Source organism: Nomascus leucogenys, chromosome 18 (genome assembly GCF_006542625.1).
Source record: "Nomascus leucogenys isolate Asia chromosome 18, Asia_NLE_v1, whole genome shotgun sequence".
Lineage (NCBI taxonomy): Eukaryota > Metazoa > Chordata > Mammalia > Primates > Hylobatidae > Nomascus > Nomascus leucogenys.
Window position 1 is genome coordinate 62,412,557 of NC_044398.1, and position 19,671 is coordinate 62,432,227.

At 36.9% G+C, this 19,671-nt stretch overlaps 1 protein-coding gene across 33 annotated transcripts in view; it reads right to left on the reverse strand.

Annotated features, from left to right (window-relative positions):
• Nucleotides 1–219: 219 nt before the first annotated feature.
• The window catches only part of CAMK2D (calcium/calmodulin dependent protein kinase II delta), a 320,978-nt gene continuing 301,526 nt past the window's right edge, over nt 220–19,671 (reverse strand). For 13 of the 33 annotated variants that reach the window (XM_030798865.1, XM_030798854.1, XM_030798859.1 and 10 more), the window contains 5 exons: nt 18,226–18,301; nt 12,437–12,531; nt 6,514–6,742; nt 4,908–5,003; nt 220–3,691 (listed from right to left, as the gene is read on the reverse strand). In XM_030798865.1, the coding sequence (XP_030654725.1) occupies nt 4,937–5,003; nt 6,514–6,742; nt 12,437–12,531; nt 18,226–18,301 (467 nt within the window). In that variant the 3' untranslated portion in view covers nt 220–3,691; nt 4,908–4,936. Of the gene's footprint in view, nt 3,692–4,907; nt 5,004–6,469; nt 6,743–12,436; nt 12,532–18,225; nt 18,302–19,671 lie in introns of all 33 variants that reach the window. The other 20 variants (XM_030798877.1, XM_030798874.1, XM_030798864.1 and 17 more) reach the window with 2 other exon arrangements.

A 19,671-nucleotide genomic window follows, 5' to 3' on the forward strand; every position in this document is an offset into this window, starting at 1 on the left:
GCAGGAGAACATTCCAGCTCTCTTCTGAGAATTGGTTTTGTCTGAGAAAAGCAGGAATGCTGTAAATGCTTCCTGCTGCTTTCTCAGGTCAGGGTGGTTTATGACAGCTATTGTTCAGCTCATGGACACGTGGTCTAGTATGCTGATCTTCATTGTAATCTTTTTGTACATTCTCACCTTTAAAAAAATCTGATAAAGAGACCACAGAGCCATGAAAGGTTCACAGAAGTCAGTAGAATTTTATTCAATGAAATCACTCAAAAGCTGTGTCATCTATGTTTACCTTTAAATTATAAATTTTTTTACATAAAAATTCGAAATTTGGGTTAAGATTAATATTCCTTGAAAATTTCCTTAGAATATACTGGTTTACTACTACATTTCATTTTTCCTACATTCAGCTAGATGACCACTTCATTTGGTGTCTCTCAGCCTCCTGCTGAGATATTTGAGTCCGAGTATATCCTCAGCATTAACAGTAACCCTACATAAAGAGGGCAGCCCAACAGCAAAACAAGAGTTGTATACCCTCCTGAGTAAAGAATAATAACAATAGGAATATTAATATCAGTGATCAGAATAGTTATACTGCTACCATTTAATTTCTATCAAATATCATTCTAGTCACTCTGTACCCATTAATCCTCACAATATCTTTATTAAATTGGTATGTTTATTCTCATTTTACAAATATGGAAACTGAGGTTCAGAGAGAAGAGGTAACTTGCTCAGAGAATCAAGACAATGGTGAGAGAACCCATCATTAAATCAAGGACTATCTGAGTACCCCTTGAGGCTTCTGTTATCAAAAGGGGTTGGCCTCAATTCAACAACTATTTATCAACGATATCTCCATTCCTGGCCTTGGTTTGGGTTTAGGAATGCAATGATGAATACACAGTTCTTGCCCATAGAGACATTATACTGCAGTAGAGGAGACACAGATAGAAATATATTTTCAAAACAATGTGGTTGGCAGGAGAGGTAAATACAATCTATTATTATGTAAGTTTTGAGAGGGAAGGCAAGCCCAGAATAGGGCCTAGGAAGGTTTGCTGTGGAGCATGATGCTGTACACTGAATCTTTCTTAGGGAAAAGTAAGAAGTCGGGAAAAGAAGTAGGGGAAGACTATTTATTCTAGGTAAGAAACATAAACAACATGAACAGCATAAACAGGCATGTGAGCAAGTGTGATGTTTTTGGCAAATCAAAAGAAGCTGAGCATCCATGTATGCTCAAGTTCAAGCTGGGGAGTAGCAGGAGCTGGGGTGCTTGCCTGTATCCCAGAAACAATAACATCAAAGCGTTATAAGGACAGATTCGTGTTAAAAAAAAAAAAAAAAAAAAGCCATGTGAAGGCTGGATTGGAGGGTACGGTATAGAGAAGCTGTTAGGAGTCTTAGTTGTTAACTATATTGTTCTCAGCAACATTTTCCCGAAGAGACCATTGTTTTGCTCATAGAGAACAATTAACTTGCTATTCTCACCAAGTGCAAATTGCTATGTACTAAATGAGACCAGAGTAGGCCACACTGCCCTTGACACTGGCCAGCACCATGCAGGCATAAATACAGTACCTCTTCTGAAGAAATAAAGATGGACGCACTGTCAGCAGAAATCACAAATTTATTAACTCTTAAATATATCAATCAGTCATTTACCATTATAGCAAGAAATATATACAGTGTCCCATGGTAAACTGCAGTGTTTCAAAATGATAGAAGATAATAAATGTGTAATTCATTTGTGGTGGAGAGAACAAATCACAATTTCCTCACATCTTAGTGCGGAAGACAAACTTGATCTACAATACTTCAACACCACATGCTACGTTAAAAGTGTAAAAAAAACACTCTACACCTATTTTTTTTTCTTTAATACATGTATGCCACGTATAGCTGCTTCACAAAAGGGTAAAAGAAATTAAAAAGGGAAAAATGAGGCCATTTTTTTTCACAGATCTCATTGGCAGGTTAACATGGCTCAATATATTTACTGTATATATTTATTTTAAATATATATTGTTTTAAATTGTGTAATAATTATCAGAAAAGCTTCAATCCATCTACCATACATCCACTAGCAATAATATCTAAGATGATTAGTAACCAACAAGAAATGTGAGATGAGAGAAAAGTGGAAGGGTTGTTTTTGTTGTTTTGTTTTTCTTTTTTGCTTCTGCTTTAAAAATAGGCTTCTGAGGACTGGGAATTACTATCGTTAAAATAACAATGATGGAGATTCCATGCACTGTAAAGCATTTCAGGGAAGAGAACAAAAATCACAGGAATTGAATCAACAAAGGAAAAATGAGAAGCACAAAGAAAACCTAGGACATTTCCCTTTTTGTTTTAAACTGGGAAATCCTAACTCCTTGGAGGAAGACAATGATACTCTGATTCAAGAGAGAAGCTAAAGAAGCACAAGTCACAAAGACCAAGTTCAAAACACTTATGAGAATGGTAAACATTTGTAAGCCTCTCTAACGCTAGAAAACTAGCTAGTGATGATGCAGAAGTGACCCTTTCATTCCCCAAGGCGGAGGTGGGTGCGTTTGCATAAAACCCCCTCTGCTATCAACTTGGTATCCTCCTGGCAACTGTCCCAATCAGTAAGACGTTGCAGTCACAGGAGGAACTTGCTTTTATCCTAACTTTAAACAACGCAAATACCTCCAACATAGTTAGTTAGGATACCTAAGTCCAAACTAGAGCTTAAGCAGAATTATAAACCTTTAAAATCTTGACAACATTTTTGTGGGCCCTGAAGATGATCAAAAGTGCTAGTTTAGCTACCTTCAAAAGACTTTTATTTCCCTTTTACCTTCATTATGCAAATTTCACTTTTATTCTTTTCTCACACACCATTAGCTCGCCTCCCCAAAAAAGGAAAAGAGAAAAAAGAATGGAACAAAAGAAAAAGAAAAAAGGAAGCAAACGAAAGGAACAAAGAAACAGGATAAAGAAAAGAGATCACAGATTTGAGAAAGAAAAACAATTCAATTCAGCAAATTCACCAAAACAATGTGAATATATCCTAAAGTGATTAAACTCAAAAATGATGTGAATTTTTCCAGTTTACACAGTTTGACCAAAAACAGCATGGCTTTATGTGGTAGCAAACCAACTGATTCTTGCTTCTACTTTCATAAGTGATTTTGCCCACATATCAACCCACTTTAATTGATAATCAGCAAAACTTTCAATGAAAAATCATCCATTTCAACCAGGATCACACCAGGAAACTGAAGGTGTATTTTTTACCTTAAAAAAAAAAAAAACCCAAACAAGCCAAAACAGATTAACAGCAGAGTTCTAAAAAATTTACATTTCTCTTACAAACTGTCATTCAGAGAACAATAGTTCTTAAGTCTGTTAAATCTTGGCATTAACAGAGAAACTTGATGAAGAGTTGTACTTGGAATATTGTGGATTTTTTTTTGTCTAATCTCCCCCTATTGTTTTGCCAACAGTAATTTAAGTTTACGTGGAACATCCCCGTAGTTGAAGTGTAAACAATGTATAGGAAGGAATATATGATAAGATGATGCATCACATATGCATTACATGTAGGACCTTCACAACTTCATGCACTCAGAAACATGCATGAAGAGGAGGAGAGGACGGCCCAGGGTCACCATCCAGGTGCCTTGAGAACAGAGAATGCAGAAGTGGCACTGTTGATATTTAGCTGAAAGGAGAAAGGGGGAGGAAGAAATAAATTATATTGTTTTACAAAATATCATCAAATTGCTTTGCCATAGATTTGACTAGGCTACAGTTTTATAACTTGGCTAACAAATAGATAGAAAACACTATATATAAGAGATGTTTGCTTGTGATCATTACAAGAAGAAATACACAATGTTACACAAAGAGAGTATTAAAATAGAAAATCAGTATTAATTATTTTTTCACACAAAGCTAAGCTAAAAACAAAGAGACAGAGACACAGGCTTCAGTCACATTATTAAATCTAAGTATACATCTTAAGCATTCCTGTTTACTGGACAAATTAGTAAATGAATATAATCCTTTTGTTGAAATAGACTTAAAATTCAAGTTCATCCTTAGCTTCTGTTATTATTATTAGATTCCTTGGGAAATCAAACCTAGAAGTCAATTTAACAAGGAATATAGTCTCAAAAGTAGAGAGAACATGATTACTCTCTTTAATTGTAGCTCTCCTTTGTTGAAAGCAACAGCTGGGAGCACTATTTGTTTTTGTTAAAAGCTCTGATAAGGTTTAGTTCTCTGAATGAGGCAAATATTCACAACAGCACCATACATATCTGAATGCTTGTAACCTAAGTCTAAGAAACAATTAATTAAAAACAACAATAAAAGCATGACATTAATTACAGTCAACTTTCAATTATCCTGTGGAATTACCCACTTTGTGAGTTTTAAATTTCAGCTTGACTTCCTCCTGTGGCCTGTCCTCATGGTCAAGTACCATTATACTCAGTCAGGCACAGCAACTTGATTTACACATTCGCCATAGCCAGCTGCTTATAGAACTGCAAACTCTTGAAAGAATGGTTAAGACACCAAAGGATTCTAAAGCTTAATATGAATTAAGTCTGGATAATTGAGAGTTATCTGAACTGACCCAGACATAATTTACTTTTGATGTGAAAACTTCAGGATTCTAACGTGACACAATCCACATGTTGGAAAAGATTCTTTTCAGTGTTTATTACCTTTAAAATAAGGATTATGCTACCAAATAGGGCTGAATGTTAGATTCAAAAGCTCATGCAAAATTGCTATGAATTTTCAAAGACCTTGTGCGTTTTTCATTGAATATTATGCAAGAAAAAATATCCTCAAAAGGAAGGAAAACAGCCATGCAGCTTTTCATTCAGCTCCAATCACAAAGTATCACGGAGCAGGATGTTACTTACAAGACCCATATGTGAATGGTTTTCAGGCCTTAGATGTTTTGCCACAAAGAGGTGCCTCCTGAGAAGTTTTCTTTCCCATTTGGAATACAGGGTGGCCTATTAAGAGAAGCCCCATTTAAGCCACCTGGCATAAAATGAAGTTTTCTTGAATAGGCTTCATCCCATAAACACTTCAGGGAATTGCAAAAAAACCTAAACCCCTGGTACTGTATGAATGTAACCCCTTCTATATTAACTGGTGATTTGTGCTGTACCTCTTTGGGGTAAAAAACACACAAAAACAGGTGTCTTCATTATCTTCATATTCCTCTTGTGTTTTTCTCTTAATTACATAGCTATGGTTTTGGGAATAAATTTCAGCCTATTGTTTGGTTTGGTTTGATTTTGTCCCTGTTGACCCACTTTTTACAAATCTAACAGTGATATATAATTATCAAGGCTATACAGAAGGCCTCTGAAAACCACTGTGGTATGTTATCAAACTAAGAAATCATGATGGATTCTCTGGAGTGAGTTGAATGGCTGTTTGTATGAACCCCCATTCCAAATCCCAAATATTAACAGGTGATCCTGGTGAGAGAATTTGGAAAGAGATCAACAGTGGACCAAACTTCTACACTGAGTTTAAACTCTTCTTGTTTTCATCTCACTCCACTTTACCAATAAGCCTATTTTCAATTATTCCTCTTTAGTTGTAACCGGCCTTCCTTACCAATAATGTTCTATCATATTAAACTAAATCCTGATATTGTACTTTTCTTCATGATGCTCCTTTAGCTTGGACTATCCTCCTTTGCTTTTTCAATCTTTCTATGTCTCTAAATTCTACTCATCATTTAAGATTTTGTCCAAAATTCTATCTTATACACAAAGTGTACTTCCAAACTGTTATAAACAGTTTACTACACTGTTCATTAATTCTACTGTATTCTGAAGTTGATGATAAACTTTATTATATCATTTTTTTCTTTAGAATCAATGATTGGCTAAATGAGAATACATGTTCCTTGAAAGCAATATCTTGTACCTTGTGTTGAATCTGGCACAGATTAAGCACATAGGAGATTCACAATAAATATGTGCCTAATCGCCGACTGGAAAAGCAAATGATCTGAGGTAGAGTGGTGAGGTGAGAACGACATTGCACTACCTGACAATGGCCTTTTAAATGCTGTCTCTCTAACTGCGCTTTAGGGGATCATCTATGAAATGAAACTCCTGATACCGTATTGGCCATTTTAGAAACTCCTCCCTATGTTTTCCTCTGATATCCCCTTCTTCTGTCAATTGAGAAAATGAAGTCACAAATATTTTGCCTTATTATACAAATCCCCTAGATTTAACCCTGTGAGATTTTGATAAGGTAGTCTCTAGTCCTGTCTAAACCTATCATATACTGCTCTATAGCAAGTTTCAACCCACAAATGGCTGATCTGATTGATCTTTCCAGAGAATCATAAACCTTTCCCGTGAAGGCATTTATTTTCATCAGCGTAACCAACTACTAGCATTAAATAACATATACCATGCTATTAACAATGGAATAAGTAGAAGGAGCTGACCATGGGTGTATTAACAAAGAAGCTGACAGCCTGGAAATATTTACTTGATGGGTACTGTTGGTGACCCCGAGCGATGAAAATGAACATTCTGCCACTTTCCATCCCGGCGGTGCCACACACGAGTCTCTTCTGACTGCATTGTCTTTGGCATTCCACTGCCATCCATGTACTGTGTGAGCCTAATATATGCTATGCAGGCGGCATCATCCCCTACCAGATGTACATGAGGGTTTAGAATAATAGTGTGGATTGGTTTATTGCTTTTGGACAAAGCTGAAAGAGAAAAACATGAAAAGCAAAATTTAGTTTCTATGTAAAGGAAACTAAAACCAGTAATAACTTCAGTTAGGACCAATAAATGAAATGATGTTTATTCACTCACTAATTAATTAGTTAATTAATCTACTATTTGTACTAATCGGGTACTGGGCACTGTACAAAGCGAAAAAAGAACAAAAGTGGATACAGTCTTTATTTTATCTGGTTTCCTTTACAGGCATTTATATGCTCTCTGGAAATTTTTATTGGGTGAAAAAGCTGGAGAGATATATTTATTTACAATGGAAAGTGGTTAGAAACAGAAATCACAATATGAATAGAGGTGAAGAAGGCCCGGCCCAGCTGTGCCAAGCAGTGCCTGTCTTTTCCAGGAATGAACTGCTAGGACAGTTGACCAGGGATCTTGTGGTGGTGTTTGTTTTTGTTAGTTGGTGAAGTACGTGAGGGAAGGGAAATATATCAAGTTTCAGGTATAGACACCACTGTCTTCAAAATAAGGCTGGCGGTAGCCTTTGAACAAGTCTATGAACTTGTTTCTCATCTCATCCTCTGACTCCTCCACATACTAGAGTCCATTCCATGATAGTCCACTGTGATCATTTGATAAACATTCAAAATGTGGTGTTGGCACGTAGCCTGATTCTGATCTTCCAGCTCTTTCCCTTGACTGAGTAGCCCTCACTGTGCTCCAGCCTCTGGTGTTTTGACAGTAGCTACCAATTCTAATTATTCAGTCACCAAGAGATGCGAGGAGGATTTAGTGCACATCACTTATTGATGCTGTTTCTTTCTTAGATCACTAGAAAAGGTTGAATTGTTTTTAGCTGTTATCCAAACATGCTTTCCATTCTCGGAAAACATATATTCAAATTATATAAAATATTATTATAGTCACCTAAATACCCCATTATGAAGGAATTATATTTATGGAACATGATATATAGTGTTATACTGAAATAGGTTAAAATATTAATGGGTTAATTCTTTCATTAGGGATCAGATGGTGTTGATAGAAAGTTAGTTGGAGGAAACATGAGATGCTATCAGAACACTGGAATATAGGGAATATGATAACATTTACTGAAATTTTGTTAAAGAGAATTTATCAAATAGTTCTTTTTGTTTATTTGTTTGTAAATGTCTAATGCATATAAGAAAAAGTAACTCATTCAACACATCTTAATTCGGAAATCCATGCCAAGGCAGACATTCTTATCAAAGCTTATAATTACTGAAAGTGATGTGATTATCCTAATCATTCCTATAATACATTTCTTTTTTAATTCAGTAAGATCTCTGCAAAAATAGTAAATTCACTTAATGCAATATGCAAACACAGCATAATGTCTAATGTCATTAGGTGTAAGGAAAAAGAGAAGGATAAAGGGAATTCCTGGTTTACATTTTTCTTGATGACCTGAAGGATTTCTGCAGGATGAACTTCTTTTGTCACCTTCTTTGAAAAGTGGCTGTTTCCTCTGAAACTACCACAAGTCTTTTTTTTTCTTTTTTTTTTTATTATACTTTAGGTTTTAGGGTACATGTGCACAATGTGCAGGTTTGTTACATATGTATCCATGTGCCATGTTGATTTCCTGCACCCATTAACTCGTCATTTAGCATTAGGTATATATCCTAATGCTGTCCCTCCCCACTCCCCCAACCCCACAACAGTCCCCGGAGTGTGATGTTCCCCTTCCTGTGTCCATGAGTTCTCATTGTTCAATTCCCACCTATGAGTGAGAACATGCGGTGTTTGGTTTTTTGTCCTTGCAATAGTTTACTGAGAATGATGTTTTCCAGTTTCATCCATGTCCCTACAAAGGACATGAACTCATCATTTTTCATGGCTGCATAGTATTCCATGGTGTATATGTGCCACATTTTCTTAATCCAGTCTATCGTTGTTGGACATTTGGGTTAGTTCCAACTCTTTGCTATTGTGAATAGTGCCACAATAAACATACGTGTGCATGTGTCTTTATAGCAGCATGATTTATAGTCCTTTGGGTATATACCCAGTAATGGGATGGCTGGGTCAAATGATATTTCTAGTTCTAGATCCCTGAGGAATCGCCACACTGACTTCCACAATGGTTGAACTAGTTTACAGTCCCACCAACAGTGTAAAAGTGTTCCTATTTGTCCACATCCTCTCCAGCACCTGTTGTTTCCTGATTTTTTAATGATGGCCATTCTAACTGGTGTGAGATGGTATCTCACTGTGGTTTTGATTTGCATTTCTCTGATGGCTAGTGATGATGAGCATTTTTTCATGTGTCTTTTGGCTGCATAAATGTCTTCTTTTGAGAAGTGTCTGTTCATGTCCTTTGCCCACTTTTTGATGGGGTTGTTTTTTTTTCTTGTAAATTTGTTTGAGTTCATTGTAGATTCTGGATATTAGCCCTTTGTCAGATGAGTAGGTTGCAAAAATTTTCTCCCATTCTGTAGGTTGCCTGTTCACTCTGATGGTAGTTTCTTTTGCTGTGTAGAAGCTCTTTAGTTTAATTAGATCCCATTTGTCAATTTTGGCTTTTGTTGCCATTGCTTTTGGTGTTTTAGACATGAAGTCCTTGCCCACGCCTATGTCCTGAATGGTATTGCCTAGGTTTTCTTGTAGGATTTTAATGGTTTTAGGTCTAACATTTAAGTCTTTAATCCATCTTGAATTAATTTTTGTATAAGGTGTAAGGAAGGGATCCAGTTTCAGCTTTCTACATATGGCTAGCCAGTTTTCCCAGCACCATTTATTAAATAGGGAATCCTTTCCCCATTTCTTGTTTTTGTCAGGTTTGTCAAAGATCAGATAGTTGTGGATACGCGGCATCATTTCTGAGGGTTCTGTTCTGTTCCGTTGATCTATGTCTCTGTTGTGGTACCAGTACCATGCTGTTTTGGTTACTGTAGCCTTGTAGTATAGTTTGAAGTCAGGTAGCGTGATGCCTCCAGCTTTGTTCTTTTGGCTTAGGATTGACTTGGCGATGCGGGCTCTTTTTTGGTTCCATATGAACTTTAAAGTAGTTTTTTCCAATTCTGTGAAGAAAGTCATTGGTAGCTTGATGGGGATGGCATTTTCACGATATTGATTCTTCCAACCCATGAGCATGGAATGTTCTTCCATTTGTTTGTATCCCCTTTTATTTCATTGAGCAGTGGTTTCTAGTTCTCCTTGAAGAGGTCCTTCACATCCCTTGTAAGTTGGCTTCCTAGGTATTTTATTCTCTTTGAAGGAATTGTGAATGGGAGTTCACTCATGATTTGGCTCTCTGTTTGTCTGTGATTGGTGTACAAGAATGCTTGTGATTTTTGTACATTGATTTTGTATCCTGAGACTCTGCTGAAGTTGCTAATCAGCTTAAGGAGATTTTGGGCTGAGACAATGGGGTTTTCTAGATATACAATCATGTCATCTGCAAACAGGGACAATTTGACTTCCTCTTTTCCTAATTGAATACCCTTTATTTCCTTCTCCTGCCTGATTGCTCTGGCCAGAACTTCCAGCACTATGTTGAATAGGAGCGGTGAGAGAGGGCATCCCTGTCTTGTGCCAGTTTTCAGAGGGAATGCTTCCAGTTTTTGCCCATTCAGTATGATATTGGCTGTGGGTTTGTCATAGATAGCTCTTATTATTTTGAGATAAGTCCCATCAATACCTAATTTATTGAGAGTTTTTAGCATGAAGGGTTGTTGAATTTTGTCAAAGGCCTTTTCTGCATCTATTGAGATAATCATGTGGTTTTTGTCTTTGGTTCTGTTTATATGCTGGATTACATTTATTGATTTGCGTATGTTGAACCAGCCTTGCATGCCAGGGATGAAGCCCACTTGATTATGGTGGATAAGCTTTTTGATGTGCTGCTGGATTCGGTTTGCCAGTATTTTATTGAGGATTTTTGCATCAATGTTCATCAAGGATATTGGTCTGAAATTCTCTTTTTTGGTTATGTCTCTGCCAGGCTTTGGTATCAGGACGATGCTGGCTTCATAAAATGTGTTAGGGAGGATTCCCTCTTTTTCTATGGATTGGAATAGTTTCAGAAGGAATGGTACCAAGTTCCTCCTTGTACCGCTGGTAGAATTCGGCTGTGAATCCATCAGGTCCTGGACTCTTTTTGGTTGGTAAGCTATTGATTATTGCCACAATTTCAGAACCTGTTATTGGTCTATTCAGAGATTCAACTTCTTCCTGATTTATTCTTGGGAGGGTGTATTTGTCGAGGAATTTATCCATTTCTTCTAGATTTTCTAGTTTATTTGCGTAGAGGTGTTTGTAGTATTCTCTGATGGTAGATTTTATTTCTGTGGGATCAGTGGTGATATCCCCTTTTTCATTTTTTATTGCATCTATTTGATTCTTCTCTCTTTTCCTCTTTATTAGTCTTGCTAGCGGTGTATCAATTTTGTTGATCTTTTCAAAAAACCAGCTCCTGGATTCATGAATTTTTTGAAGGGTTTTTTGTGTCTGTATTTCCTTCAGTTCTGCTCTGATTTTAGTTATTTCTAGCCTTCTGCTAGCTTTTGAATGTGTTTGCTCTTGCTTTTCTAGTTCTTTTAATTGTGATGTTAGGGTGTCAATTTTGGATCTTTCCTGCTTTCTCTTACCACAAATCTTAAAATTTGAATTGAAAGATTTATCTGATTACTCACCTTCATTTTCATTTTACTTTGAAAATAAGCATCACATATGCTTGAAAGCACTCTTCCATGTTAAATATTTTGGCATGGTGTGGTTTTTAAAAATTTTTTCCTCCTACTTTTTCTTATTTTTAAAATTTGAGACAGGGTCTCGTTCCGTCACCCAGGCAGGAGTCCAGTGGCATGATCATAGCTCACTGCAGCCTCAATCTCCTGGGCTCAAAGTGATCTCCCATTTCAGCTTCCCAAGTAGCTGGGACTATAGGCGCTTGTCATCATCCCTGGTTAATTTTTATATTGTTTGTAGAGATGGGGTCTCACTATGTTGCTCATACTGGTCTTGAATTTCTGGCCTTAAACTATCGCTATCCTCCCACCTCAGCCTCCTCAAGTGTTGGGATTACTGGCATGAGCCAGCATGCCTGCCTAATTTTTTAATATATAGTTTTATGAAAACGTGAAATAACATTTTTTGTAACTGCCTTATAGCTTATATTATACATTAACTGCAACTTGCTTGAAGTGTATTCAATCAACATAACTTTTTTTTTTTTTTTTTTGAGATGGAGTTTCACTGTTGTCGCCCAGGCTTGCGATCTTGGCTCACTGCAACCTCCACCTCATGGGTTCAAGCAATTCTCATACCTCAGCCTCCCAAGTAGCTGGGATTACAGGTGTGTGCCACCATGCCCAGCTAATTTTGTATTTTTAGTAGAGATGAGCCTTTACCATGTTGGTCAGGCTGGTCTCAAACTCCTGACCTCAAGTGATCCACTGGCCTCGGCCCCCAAAGTGCTGGGATTACAGGCATGAGCCACTGTGCCCAGCCAACATTAATTTTTTTACAAAGATATTTTTTAAAACACACCAAAACTGTAAGCCAAGCCTGACATATTTTTTTTTTCAATTTTGAATACAAAACCATTGTATGGTTTCAAATGCTGGATGAAGGTAAAAACTCTCATTACAGAAAACAGCAAAATAATCTGCAAATTTGGGAAAAATTCAGAGAGGTTTAAAAAGGGCATGTTATTAAATTAGGAATAAATGTACCATTTTCAAAGTAGAATCGGTGAAAATCCATCCCTTCCACTAAATTGCCCAAAGCTTCAGGTTCAAAAGCAGTAAGGCCTGGGTCACAGATTTTTCTGTAAAAGAAAAATAATGAAAATAACCAATTAATAGGTGCTTTAATGTGTTTTGTTGTTTCATGTGTAAACATTCTGATTTGCCAGTCACTGAAGGAAAGAGCCTCTAAAAACACTTATATACAAAAGTTCTATCATAAATCGTGGCAAGGTGGATTGAGGAGCAGACTCTAAAAAGACATTTTGCAGAGAACTCTGATAGGAACAAACTAATTTATCCAGTTCAAGCAGATGATAATATACAATATTTTAGGAGGCCCCTTTTTATAATTTCTACTTTTTTATTTTTAAGGTGAATTTTCCAGTTTTTCTAACTCTTGATTGAGGTTTACTATTTTTAAAAAATGCTCTCCAAGTCCTATTGTCCCAGTGTAAGACACTCTCCAAATCCTATAAAACTATCTTTGATTCTGAAATTAAATACTTCTGCAATAATAATAATAAGAATTATTATTATTATTTTTGAGACAGGGTCTTGCTCTGTTGCCCAGGCTGGAGTGTAGTGGTGCAATCATGGCTCACTGCAGCCTCAACCTTCCAGACTCAAGCAATCCTTCTGGCTCAGCCTCTGTAGTAGCTGGGAGTATTCGCGTACAGTACCATGCTGGGTTAATTTTTAAATTTTTATTTCTAGTAGAGATGGGGTTTCCTTATGTTGCCCAGGCTGGTCTCGGACTCCTAGGCACAAGTGATCCTCCCACCTGACCTCCCGAAGTATGGGATTACAGGGGTGAGCCACCATGCTTAGCCTTGGAATAATTTTTGATGGACCACATATCCTACATTCATGTCAAACATGTATATTACAATTGACTTGAAAGAAAGTATCACACCCTACACTTCCTGGCAATGTCCACAAGACTTACATCTTATTACTGTGTTTATTTTATTTTTAAAATGAAATCAATAGAAGGTTCAAATGCTCATATTGGTTTTCTGTCTTTTTTTTTTTTGAGACGGAGTCTCGCTCTGTCGCCCAGGCTGGAGTGCAGTGGCACAATCTCGGCTCACTGCAAGCTTCGCCTCCCGGGTTCACGCCATTCTCCTGCCTTAGCCTCTCTGAGTAGCTGGGACTACAGGCGCCCGCCATCACGCCTGGCTAATTTTTTTGTATTTTTAGTAGAGACGGGGTTTCACGGTGGTCTCCATCTCCTGACCTCGTGATCCGCCCGCCTTAGCCTCCCAAAGTGCTGGGATTACAAGCGTGAGCCACCGCGCCCGGCCGGTTTTCTTTCTTAATCCTAGAAATATGATTCAATAAAGGGGTGCACAATTTTAAATATTTGGAAAAAACCAATGAGCTTTCTTTGGAGAAATTTATTTATTCAGTAAAGAATTGCTGAACGCTTACTATGTGGCAGATATTCTTCAAAACAAGCAATTATAATATAATAATCAATACTAGAATAGATGAAAATGTGAAGTGCTCAAAAAACAGATTACTAATAGGCAGTGAACAGGAAAGGTTTAAGAGAGGAAGAAAATTTGAGCTGGGCTTTGAAGAATGAGCAAGAGTTTTCCAGGTATGTGGGAGGTGGTGGGCAGGGGGAGGACAGCAAGTGCAATGGTCTGCTGCTGTGAAAATGCAGAGTATGCCTGGGGAATGATGACTGGTTGCTTGATATGGAAAGCAGGGTCACGGTGTTATGTGTGTAAGGCCCCTGGAAATGGAAAGAAGAAAATATTTCCTTTGGGCCTATGGTGATCAGGGTAGGTTTCTCAGAGAAGGTGACAAGACCTGGATTTGAAGAATGAATGGGAGTTCACAAGGTAGATCAAATGGAGTACAAATCAAAGGATTTTGGACTGTTTATTAATTTGCCCCAAAGGGTAATACAGTGGATGGGGCCACATCTAATTTCATAGAGAAATTCCCCATTTGGGTGGGGGGGGGGCAAAATTTTTTAAATATTCAAAAGAAATACAAATTTCAAAAGTCTAACTCACTGTAGTTCCTCAAAGTGCAGTGCTGTTTATAGAACGTGGAACTGGTGTTATTTAAAGAACACCTTTAAAAAGTAGAAACCACAGTGGATATCTTTTGTGCCTTGAAGATGATAGGGGCAAGGATTACAGTAACCTTCACTTCAGACTGCCTGCTGGGCAGGCATTTTTAAGCTTAAAATCAAATATATATAGTCTCTTTCTAAGAAGCAAAATGGGAAGAACAGCGTTCCTATGGTAACAAGAATTTATTCTGCCAGGGGCTATTACTTCCTCTATAAATATGGTTTTTGGTTGTCATTATCAGTGAACCAAAATTTCTTACTGCCTTACATCAGTACTAACATAATCTGGGAATCACTGTGCCATGATGGATCTTCTTACCCAGCCATGAAAAAGAGTCAGTATATTTGGAAATGTGTCTGTCTATCTAATCTATCTATCTATCTATCTATCTATCTATCTATCTATCTATCTAATCATCTATCTATCATCTATCTATCTATCTATCTATCTATCTATCTATCTATCTATCTATCTATCTATCTGATCATCCATCTACCCCATAAAAGGCTTTGTATTAATGAAAGATCCACAAAGCTGCCATTTGACATGTGGGTGTGTGTGATCTGAACAGGTGTTCTAAGGACCAGCTGACACGGATACACCAGTACATTCTACCATCCCAAAAGCTCTCAAATGGAAGCCCTGTTGGATTAGCTCTGGCTGCAAAGTACAAAATCAGGCCAGATTATAAGTCTCCATAGGCAAAGATATTAGTGAACTGGTGTGATTCTAAGGTTTAGCATTATTTAAAATACCCTATTTTAAACTGAGAATATAGGAAACATACCCTTTTGCCTGGCTACAATTGCTCCCTATATAATAGTAGTATCTGTTTATAAATTTGGAAAGAATATAAAAGAAGCAGGAAAAAAATTCATACACAATTTTACCTCTCAGAGGCAACTTCTTTTTTTCTTTTTAACAACAACAAACACAACTTTTTATCATTCCACAAGGAAATGCTATTGCAAAAGAAAAAGATTTTTTAAAAAAGAGAATAATCTTATTCTTTGGATAATCATATCTATCTAACAAGGATATAACAGCAACAAGAATTTTTAAAAAGCAGGTTCTATGGCACAGCTATAAACAATTATTTAATAGAGAACCGTTGTCTCTGAAAACAGACTGTTCTTCTTAACTCCAATTTTTACTATTTCTTTTAATCCAAGTATGCCTTATTAGGTCATGATAAAGAATCGATACACTCATACACAAGTATATGCATGTGTTTATACATATATGCACACATATTTAAGTTATAAGAAGAAGCTCCTGATAGAGTTTCCGTCTTACATTTAGCTAATCTCATCCATATTTTATATTTGGTGCTTATTTATAACTAATGATAAAAGTAATACTTGCTTATGTAAAATTTGGGAACAATAAAAAAGCAAGAAAAAAATTCACAAATAATTTTACCTCTCAGAGGCAACTTCTTTTTTTCTTTTTAATTTGGCATGTTTTTTCTTTTTAATTTGGCATGTTTTTTCTTTTTAATTTGGCATGTTTCATTCCACTTTTAATACTTTTTATTTATTTATTTGTTTATTTTTTGAGAAAGAGTTTCGCTCTTGTTGCCCAGGCTGGAGTGCAATGGTGTGATCTCAGCTCACCGCAAACTCTGCCTCCCGGGTTCAAGCGATTCTCCTGCCTCAGCCTCCCAAGTAGCTGGGATTACAGGCATGGACCACCACACCTGGCTAATTTTGTACTTTTAGTAGAGACGGGGTTTCTCCATGCTGGTCAGGCTGGTCTTGAACTTCCAACCTCAGGTGATCTGCCTGCCTTGGCCTCCCAAAGTGCTGGGATTACAGGTGTGAGACATCACACCTGGCACTTTTAATACCTTTTACTTTTGTAGTTGTAATAATTATGTACATACTCTTTTATGTCCTGCTTAATTTTCAGTAAAAACATCATAAATATTTTTCCAGGTCACTAGAAACTCAACATAACCATTGCACCAAAGATGACTTAATGGGAATGGTACTGTTGGGCATATACATTGTTTCCAATTTTTCACTATCATCAATTTTGCTTCAGTATATATCTTTGTTCACAAATTTTTGTTCATGTTTTACATAAAAAATTTATACTCGTTAAATTCTTGTAAGTAAAATTATAGTATTACAGTAAACTGAGCCTTTATAAAAGCTTTCAGGTATATAATAACAGATTATACAACAAAATATATTACTAATCCCCCCATATCTGCCACCACTGCCACCCTGAAAGTTTGCACCCAACTGTGTTTTATTCCATGGTATAGGAAAGTCACCATTGTCCTGCAGTATCTGCACCTTTCTGGCTGTCAGCAGAATTTACATCTCTGCTGATTTTATAGGGAGAAGAGGCTCTTGCATTCAAGTTTGTGCATACTTAATTAGTAAACATGAACATGCCTTTATTAGTTTACTTGTCATTTATATTTCCTCCTCTGATAATAGTCAGTTCATGTTCTTTATCTATTTTTCTACTTTCCAATCATATTCACTCAATATAAAAAATTAACTTGATATATGTTTTGCAAATGTTTTTCTAAGTTTGTCTCTTACTTCTATTCTTGGTTTTTTAATTAAAGTATACACATTTTATCCATTTAGGTATAATAATATTATGTTCTCATTTATGATTATATCTTCAGCTTTTGGATCTTTCTAGCCAGAGATCAGATTCAATCTCTGTTTTGCATTTTAAGGCTTTCACTGGGGTGGAAGTCATTAGTTGCATGGTGTAAGGAGAAGGCCCTATTTAAATTGAATGCTTTATTTTAACTTCAGCAAAGTAATTTCCTTCATAGTTCCTATGATCCAGGAGTTTATAAACTTCAAATAAGCATTAGAACCCATTCTTCAAGTAAAGTTTTCCTTAAGATACAAACATATAAAGGACATGCAGATAAAGTTGAGCTGTACTGGCTGAAGAGAGAAGGCTACCTCATGTCACCTCCTAATCTCTTTCTCTGCCCCAGAACCTCTGCAGAACTGCAAGGGAAAACATTTCTTAAGCCAAAATGCACACTTTATGTACTTTCATATTTTTTTGTGTGTTTGCTCACATGAATTGCTCTGCCTGGATTGACCTTTTCTCATCTGGACTTCTGTGTGTGTGATGTGGGAGTGGTTATACATCTGCATATTTACAAAGAAATCTCCAATCGTTGGATCAGAAGTCAAGTCTTTTCTCTGTGAAATCTTTTTTTCTTTTCTTTTTTGAGACAGGGTCTCACTCTGTCACCCAGGCTGGAGTGCACTGATGTGATCATGGCTCCATGCAGCCTCGACCTCCTGGGCTTAGGTGACCCTCCTGCCTCAGCCTCTCAAGTATGTGGGACTACAGGTGTGCACCACTATGCCTGACTAATTTTTAAACTTTTTGTAGAAATGGGTCTTGTTTTGTCACCCAGGTTGGTCTTGAACTCTTGGCCTCAAGCAATCCTCCCACCTCGGCCTTCCAAAGTGCTAGGATTACAGGTGTGAGCCACTGTGCCTGGCCTCTGAAATCTTAAATAAATTTTTCTCTCCTAGGGGCGCTTAGTTATTTATACCATGAAATAAAACTATTGTTGACATATCAAACCTTGAATTAAATATACGTGAATTCAGATATGTTGAAGAATGCATTCATATAAAAACTATATTTACCATATGCATGAAAGCAAAGTAAACGTCCGCTACTCACGTGTAGGCTTCAAAGTCCCCATTGTTGATAGCTTCGATCAGTTGTTCAGTGACTTTGATAATCTCTTGCTTTCGTGCTAAAGGCAAAAATATAGAGTTGGGTAAGAATAAAAGACAAAAGTCATATTAAATATTCTTTTTCATTTTTAATTTTTGAGATAGGGTCTCACTCTGTCACCCATGCTGGAGTACAGTAGTGCAATCACAGTTCCCTACAGCCTTGACCTCCTGGACTCAAGTGATCCTCCCACCTCTGCCTCCCAAAGTGCTGGGATTACAGGTGTGAGTCACTGTGCCCAGCCAAATCTGCATTTTAACATGACTCTCAGGTGACCTCTGAGTACATTCATGTTTGGAAAGCACTGCTATTTTCCATTTGTTTGAAAACAACAGTCACCTGAAAGGTCAGTCAAGGCTATGTTTTTTAAAATTAGTTTTTACTAAGGCCAGGCACAGTGGCTCACGCCTGTAATCCCAGCACTTTGGGAGGCCGAGGTGGGCGGATAACCTGAGGTCGGGAGTTCGAGACCAGCCTGACCCACACGGAGAAACCCCATCTCTACTAAAAAAAAAATACAAAATTAGCCCGGCTTGATGGCGCATGCCTATAATCCCAGCTACTTGGGAAGGCTGAGGCAAGAGAATTGCTTGAACCTGGGAGGTGGAGGTTGCGGTGAGCCCAGATCACGCCATTGCACTCCAGCCTGGGCAACAAGAGTAAAACTCCATCTCAAAAAAAAATAAATAAATAAAATAAAATAAAATTAGTTTTTTACTACCTTAAACAACTTGATTGGATTAGTAAACATATTTCTCTTCATAGTTAACAAATGTTATTAAAAACAACCTTAAAAAGTATCATTCTAATAATATGTCTATCTTCAGAGTAAAGATGATATCTTGCATTGAGATATTGAACTTTATATAATTATTTGCATTTTCTCACTTTTCTGCTTGACAAACTCTACAAAAGGATGCTGACACTGTGATTGGCCTTTGTATTTAGACAAATGGCCTTTAGTAAACTCTACAAATTGAAGAAGTGACGTATGAATCAATACTGTAGATGTAGGCAGATAATAAGATGAAAGCCTCCAGGTATAGCTGTCAAACCCAACACCAATCATGATTTGTTTCTATTCCTAGCCTATAATTGGTGAAATTATTAATAGTGGTTTGGCTGAAATCCTATCTATTCAGTGAATTTGTTTCTACTGACATCTGTCTCAAGTGTTCTTTCTCTTTTTTGAAAGCCTGCAGCATCTGTATCACTCAGAAATTATGCATATACTCTCTGGATACCTTCTTTAGTTTAAAACACATTATTACTTGTTTTAAATTGTTATTAAACTTTCTGTACTGTGTAATGTGTCTTCTTTGTTAACTTAAAAGCTTCCCGAGGGCAAAGAACATTTTGTTTTCTTGTATAGCCTAAAAAGCTTTGTTC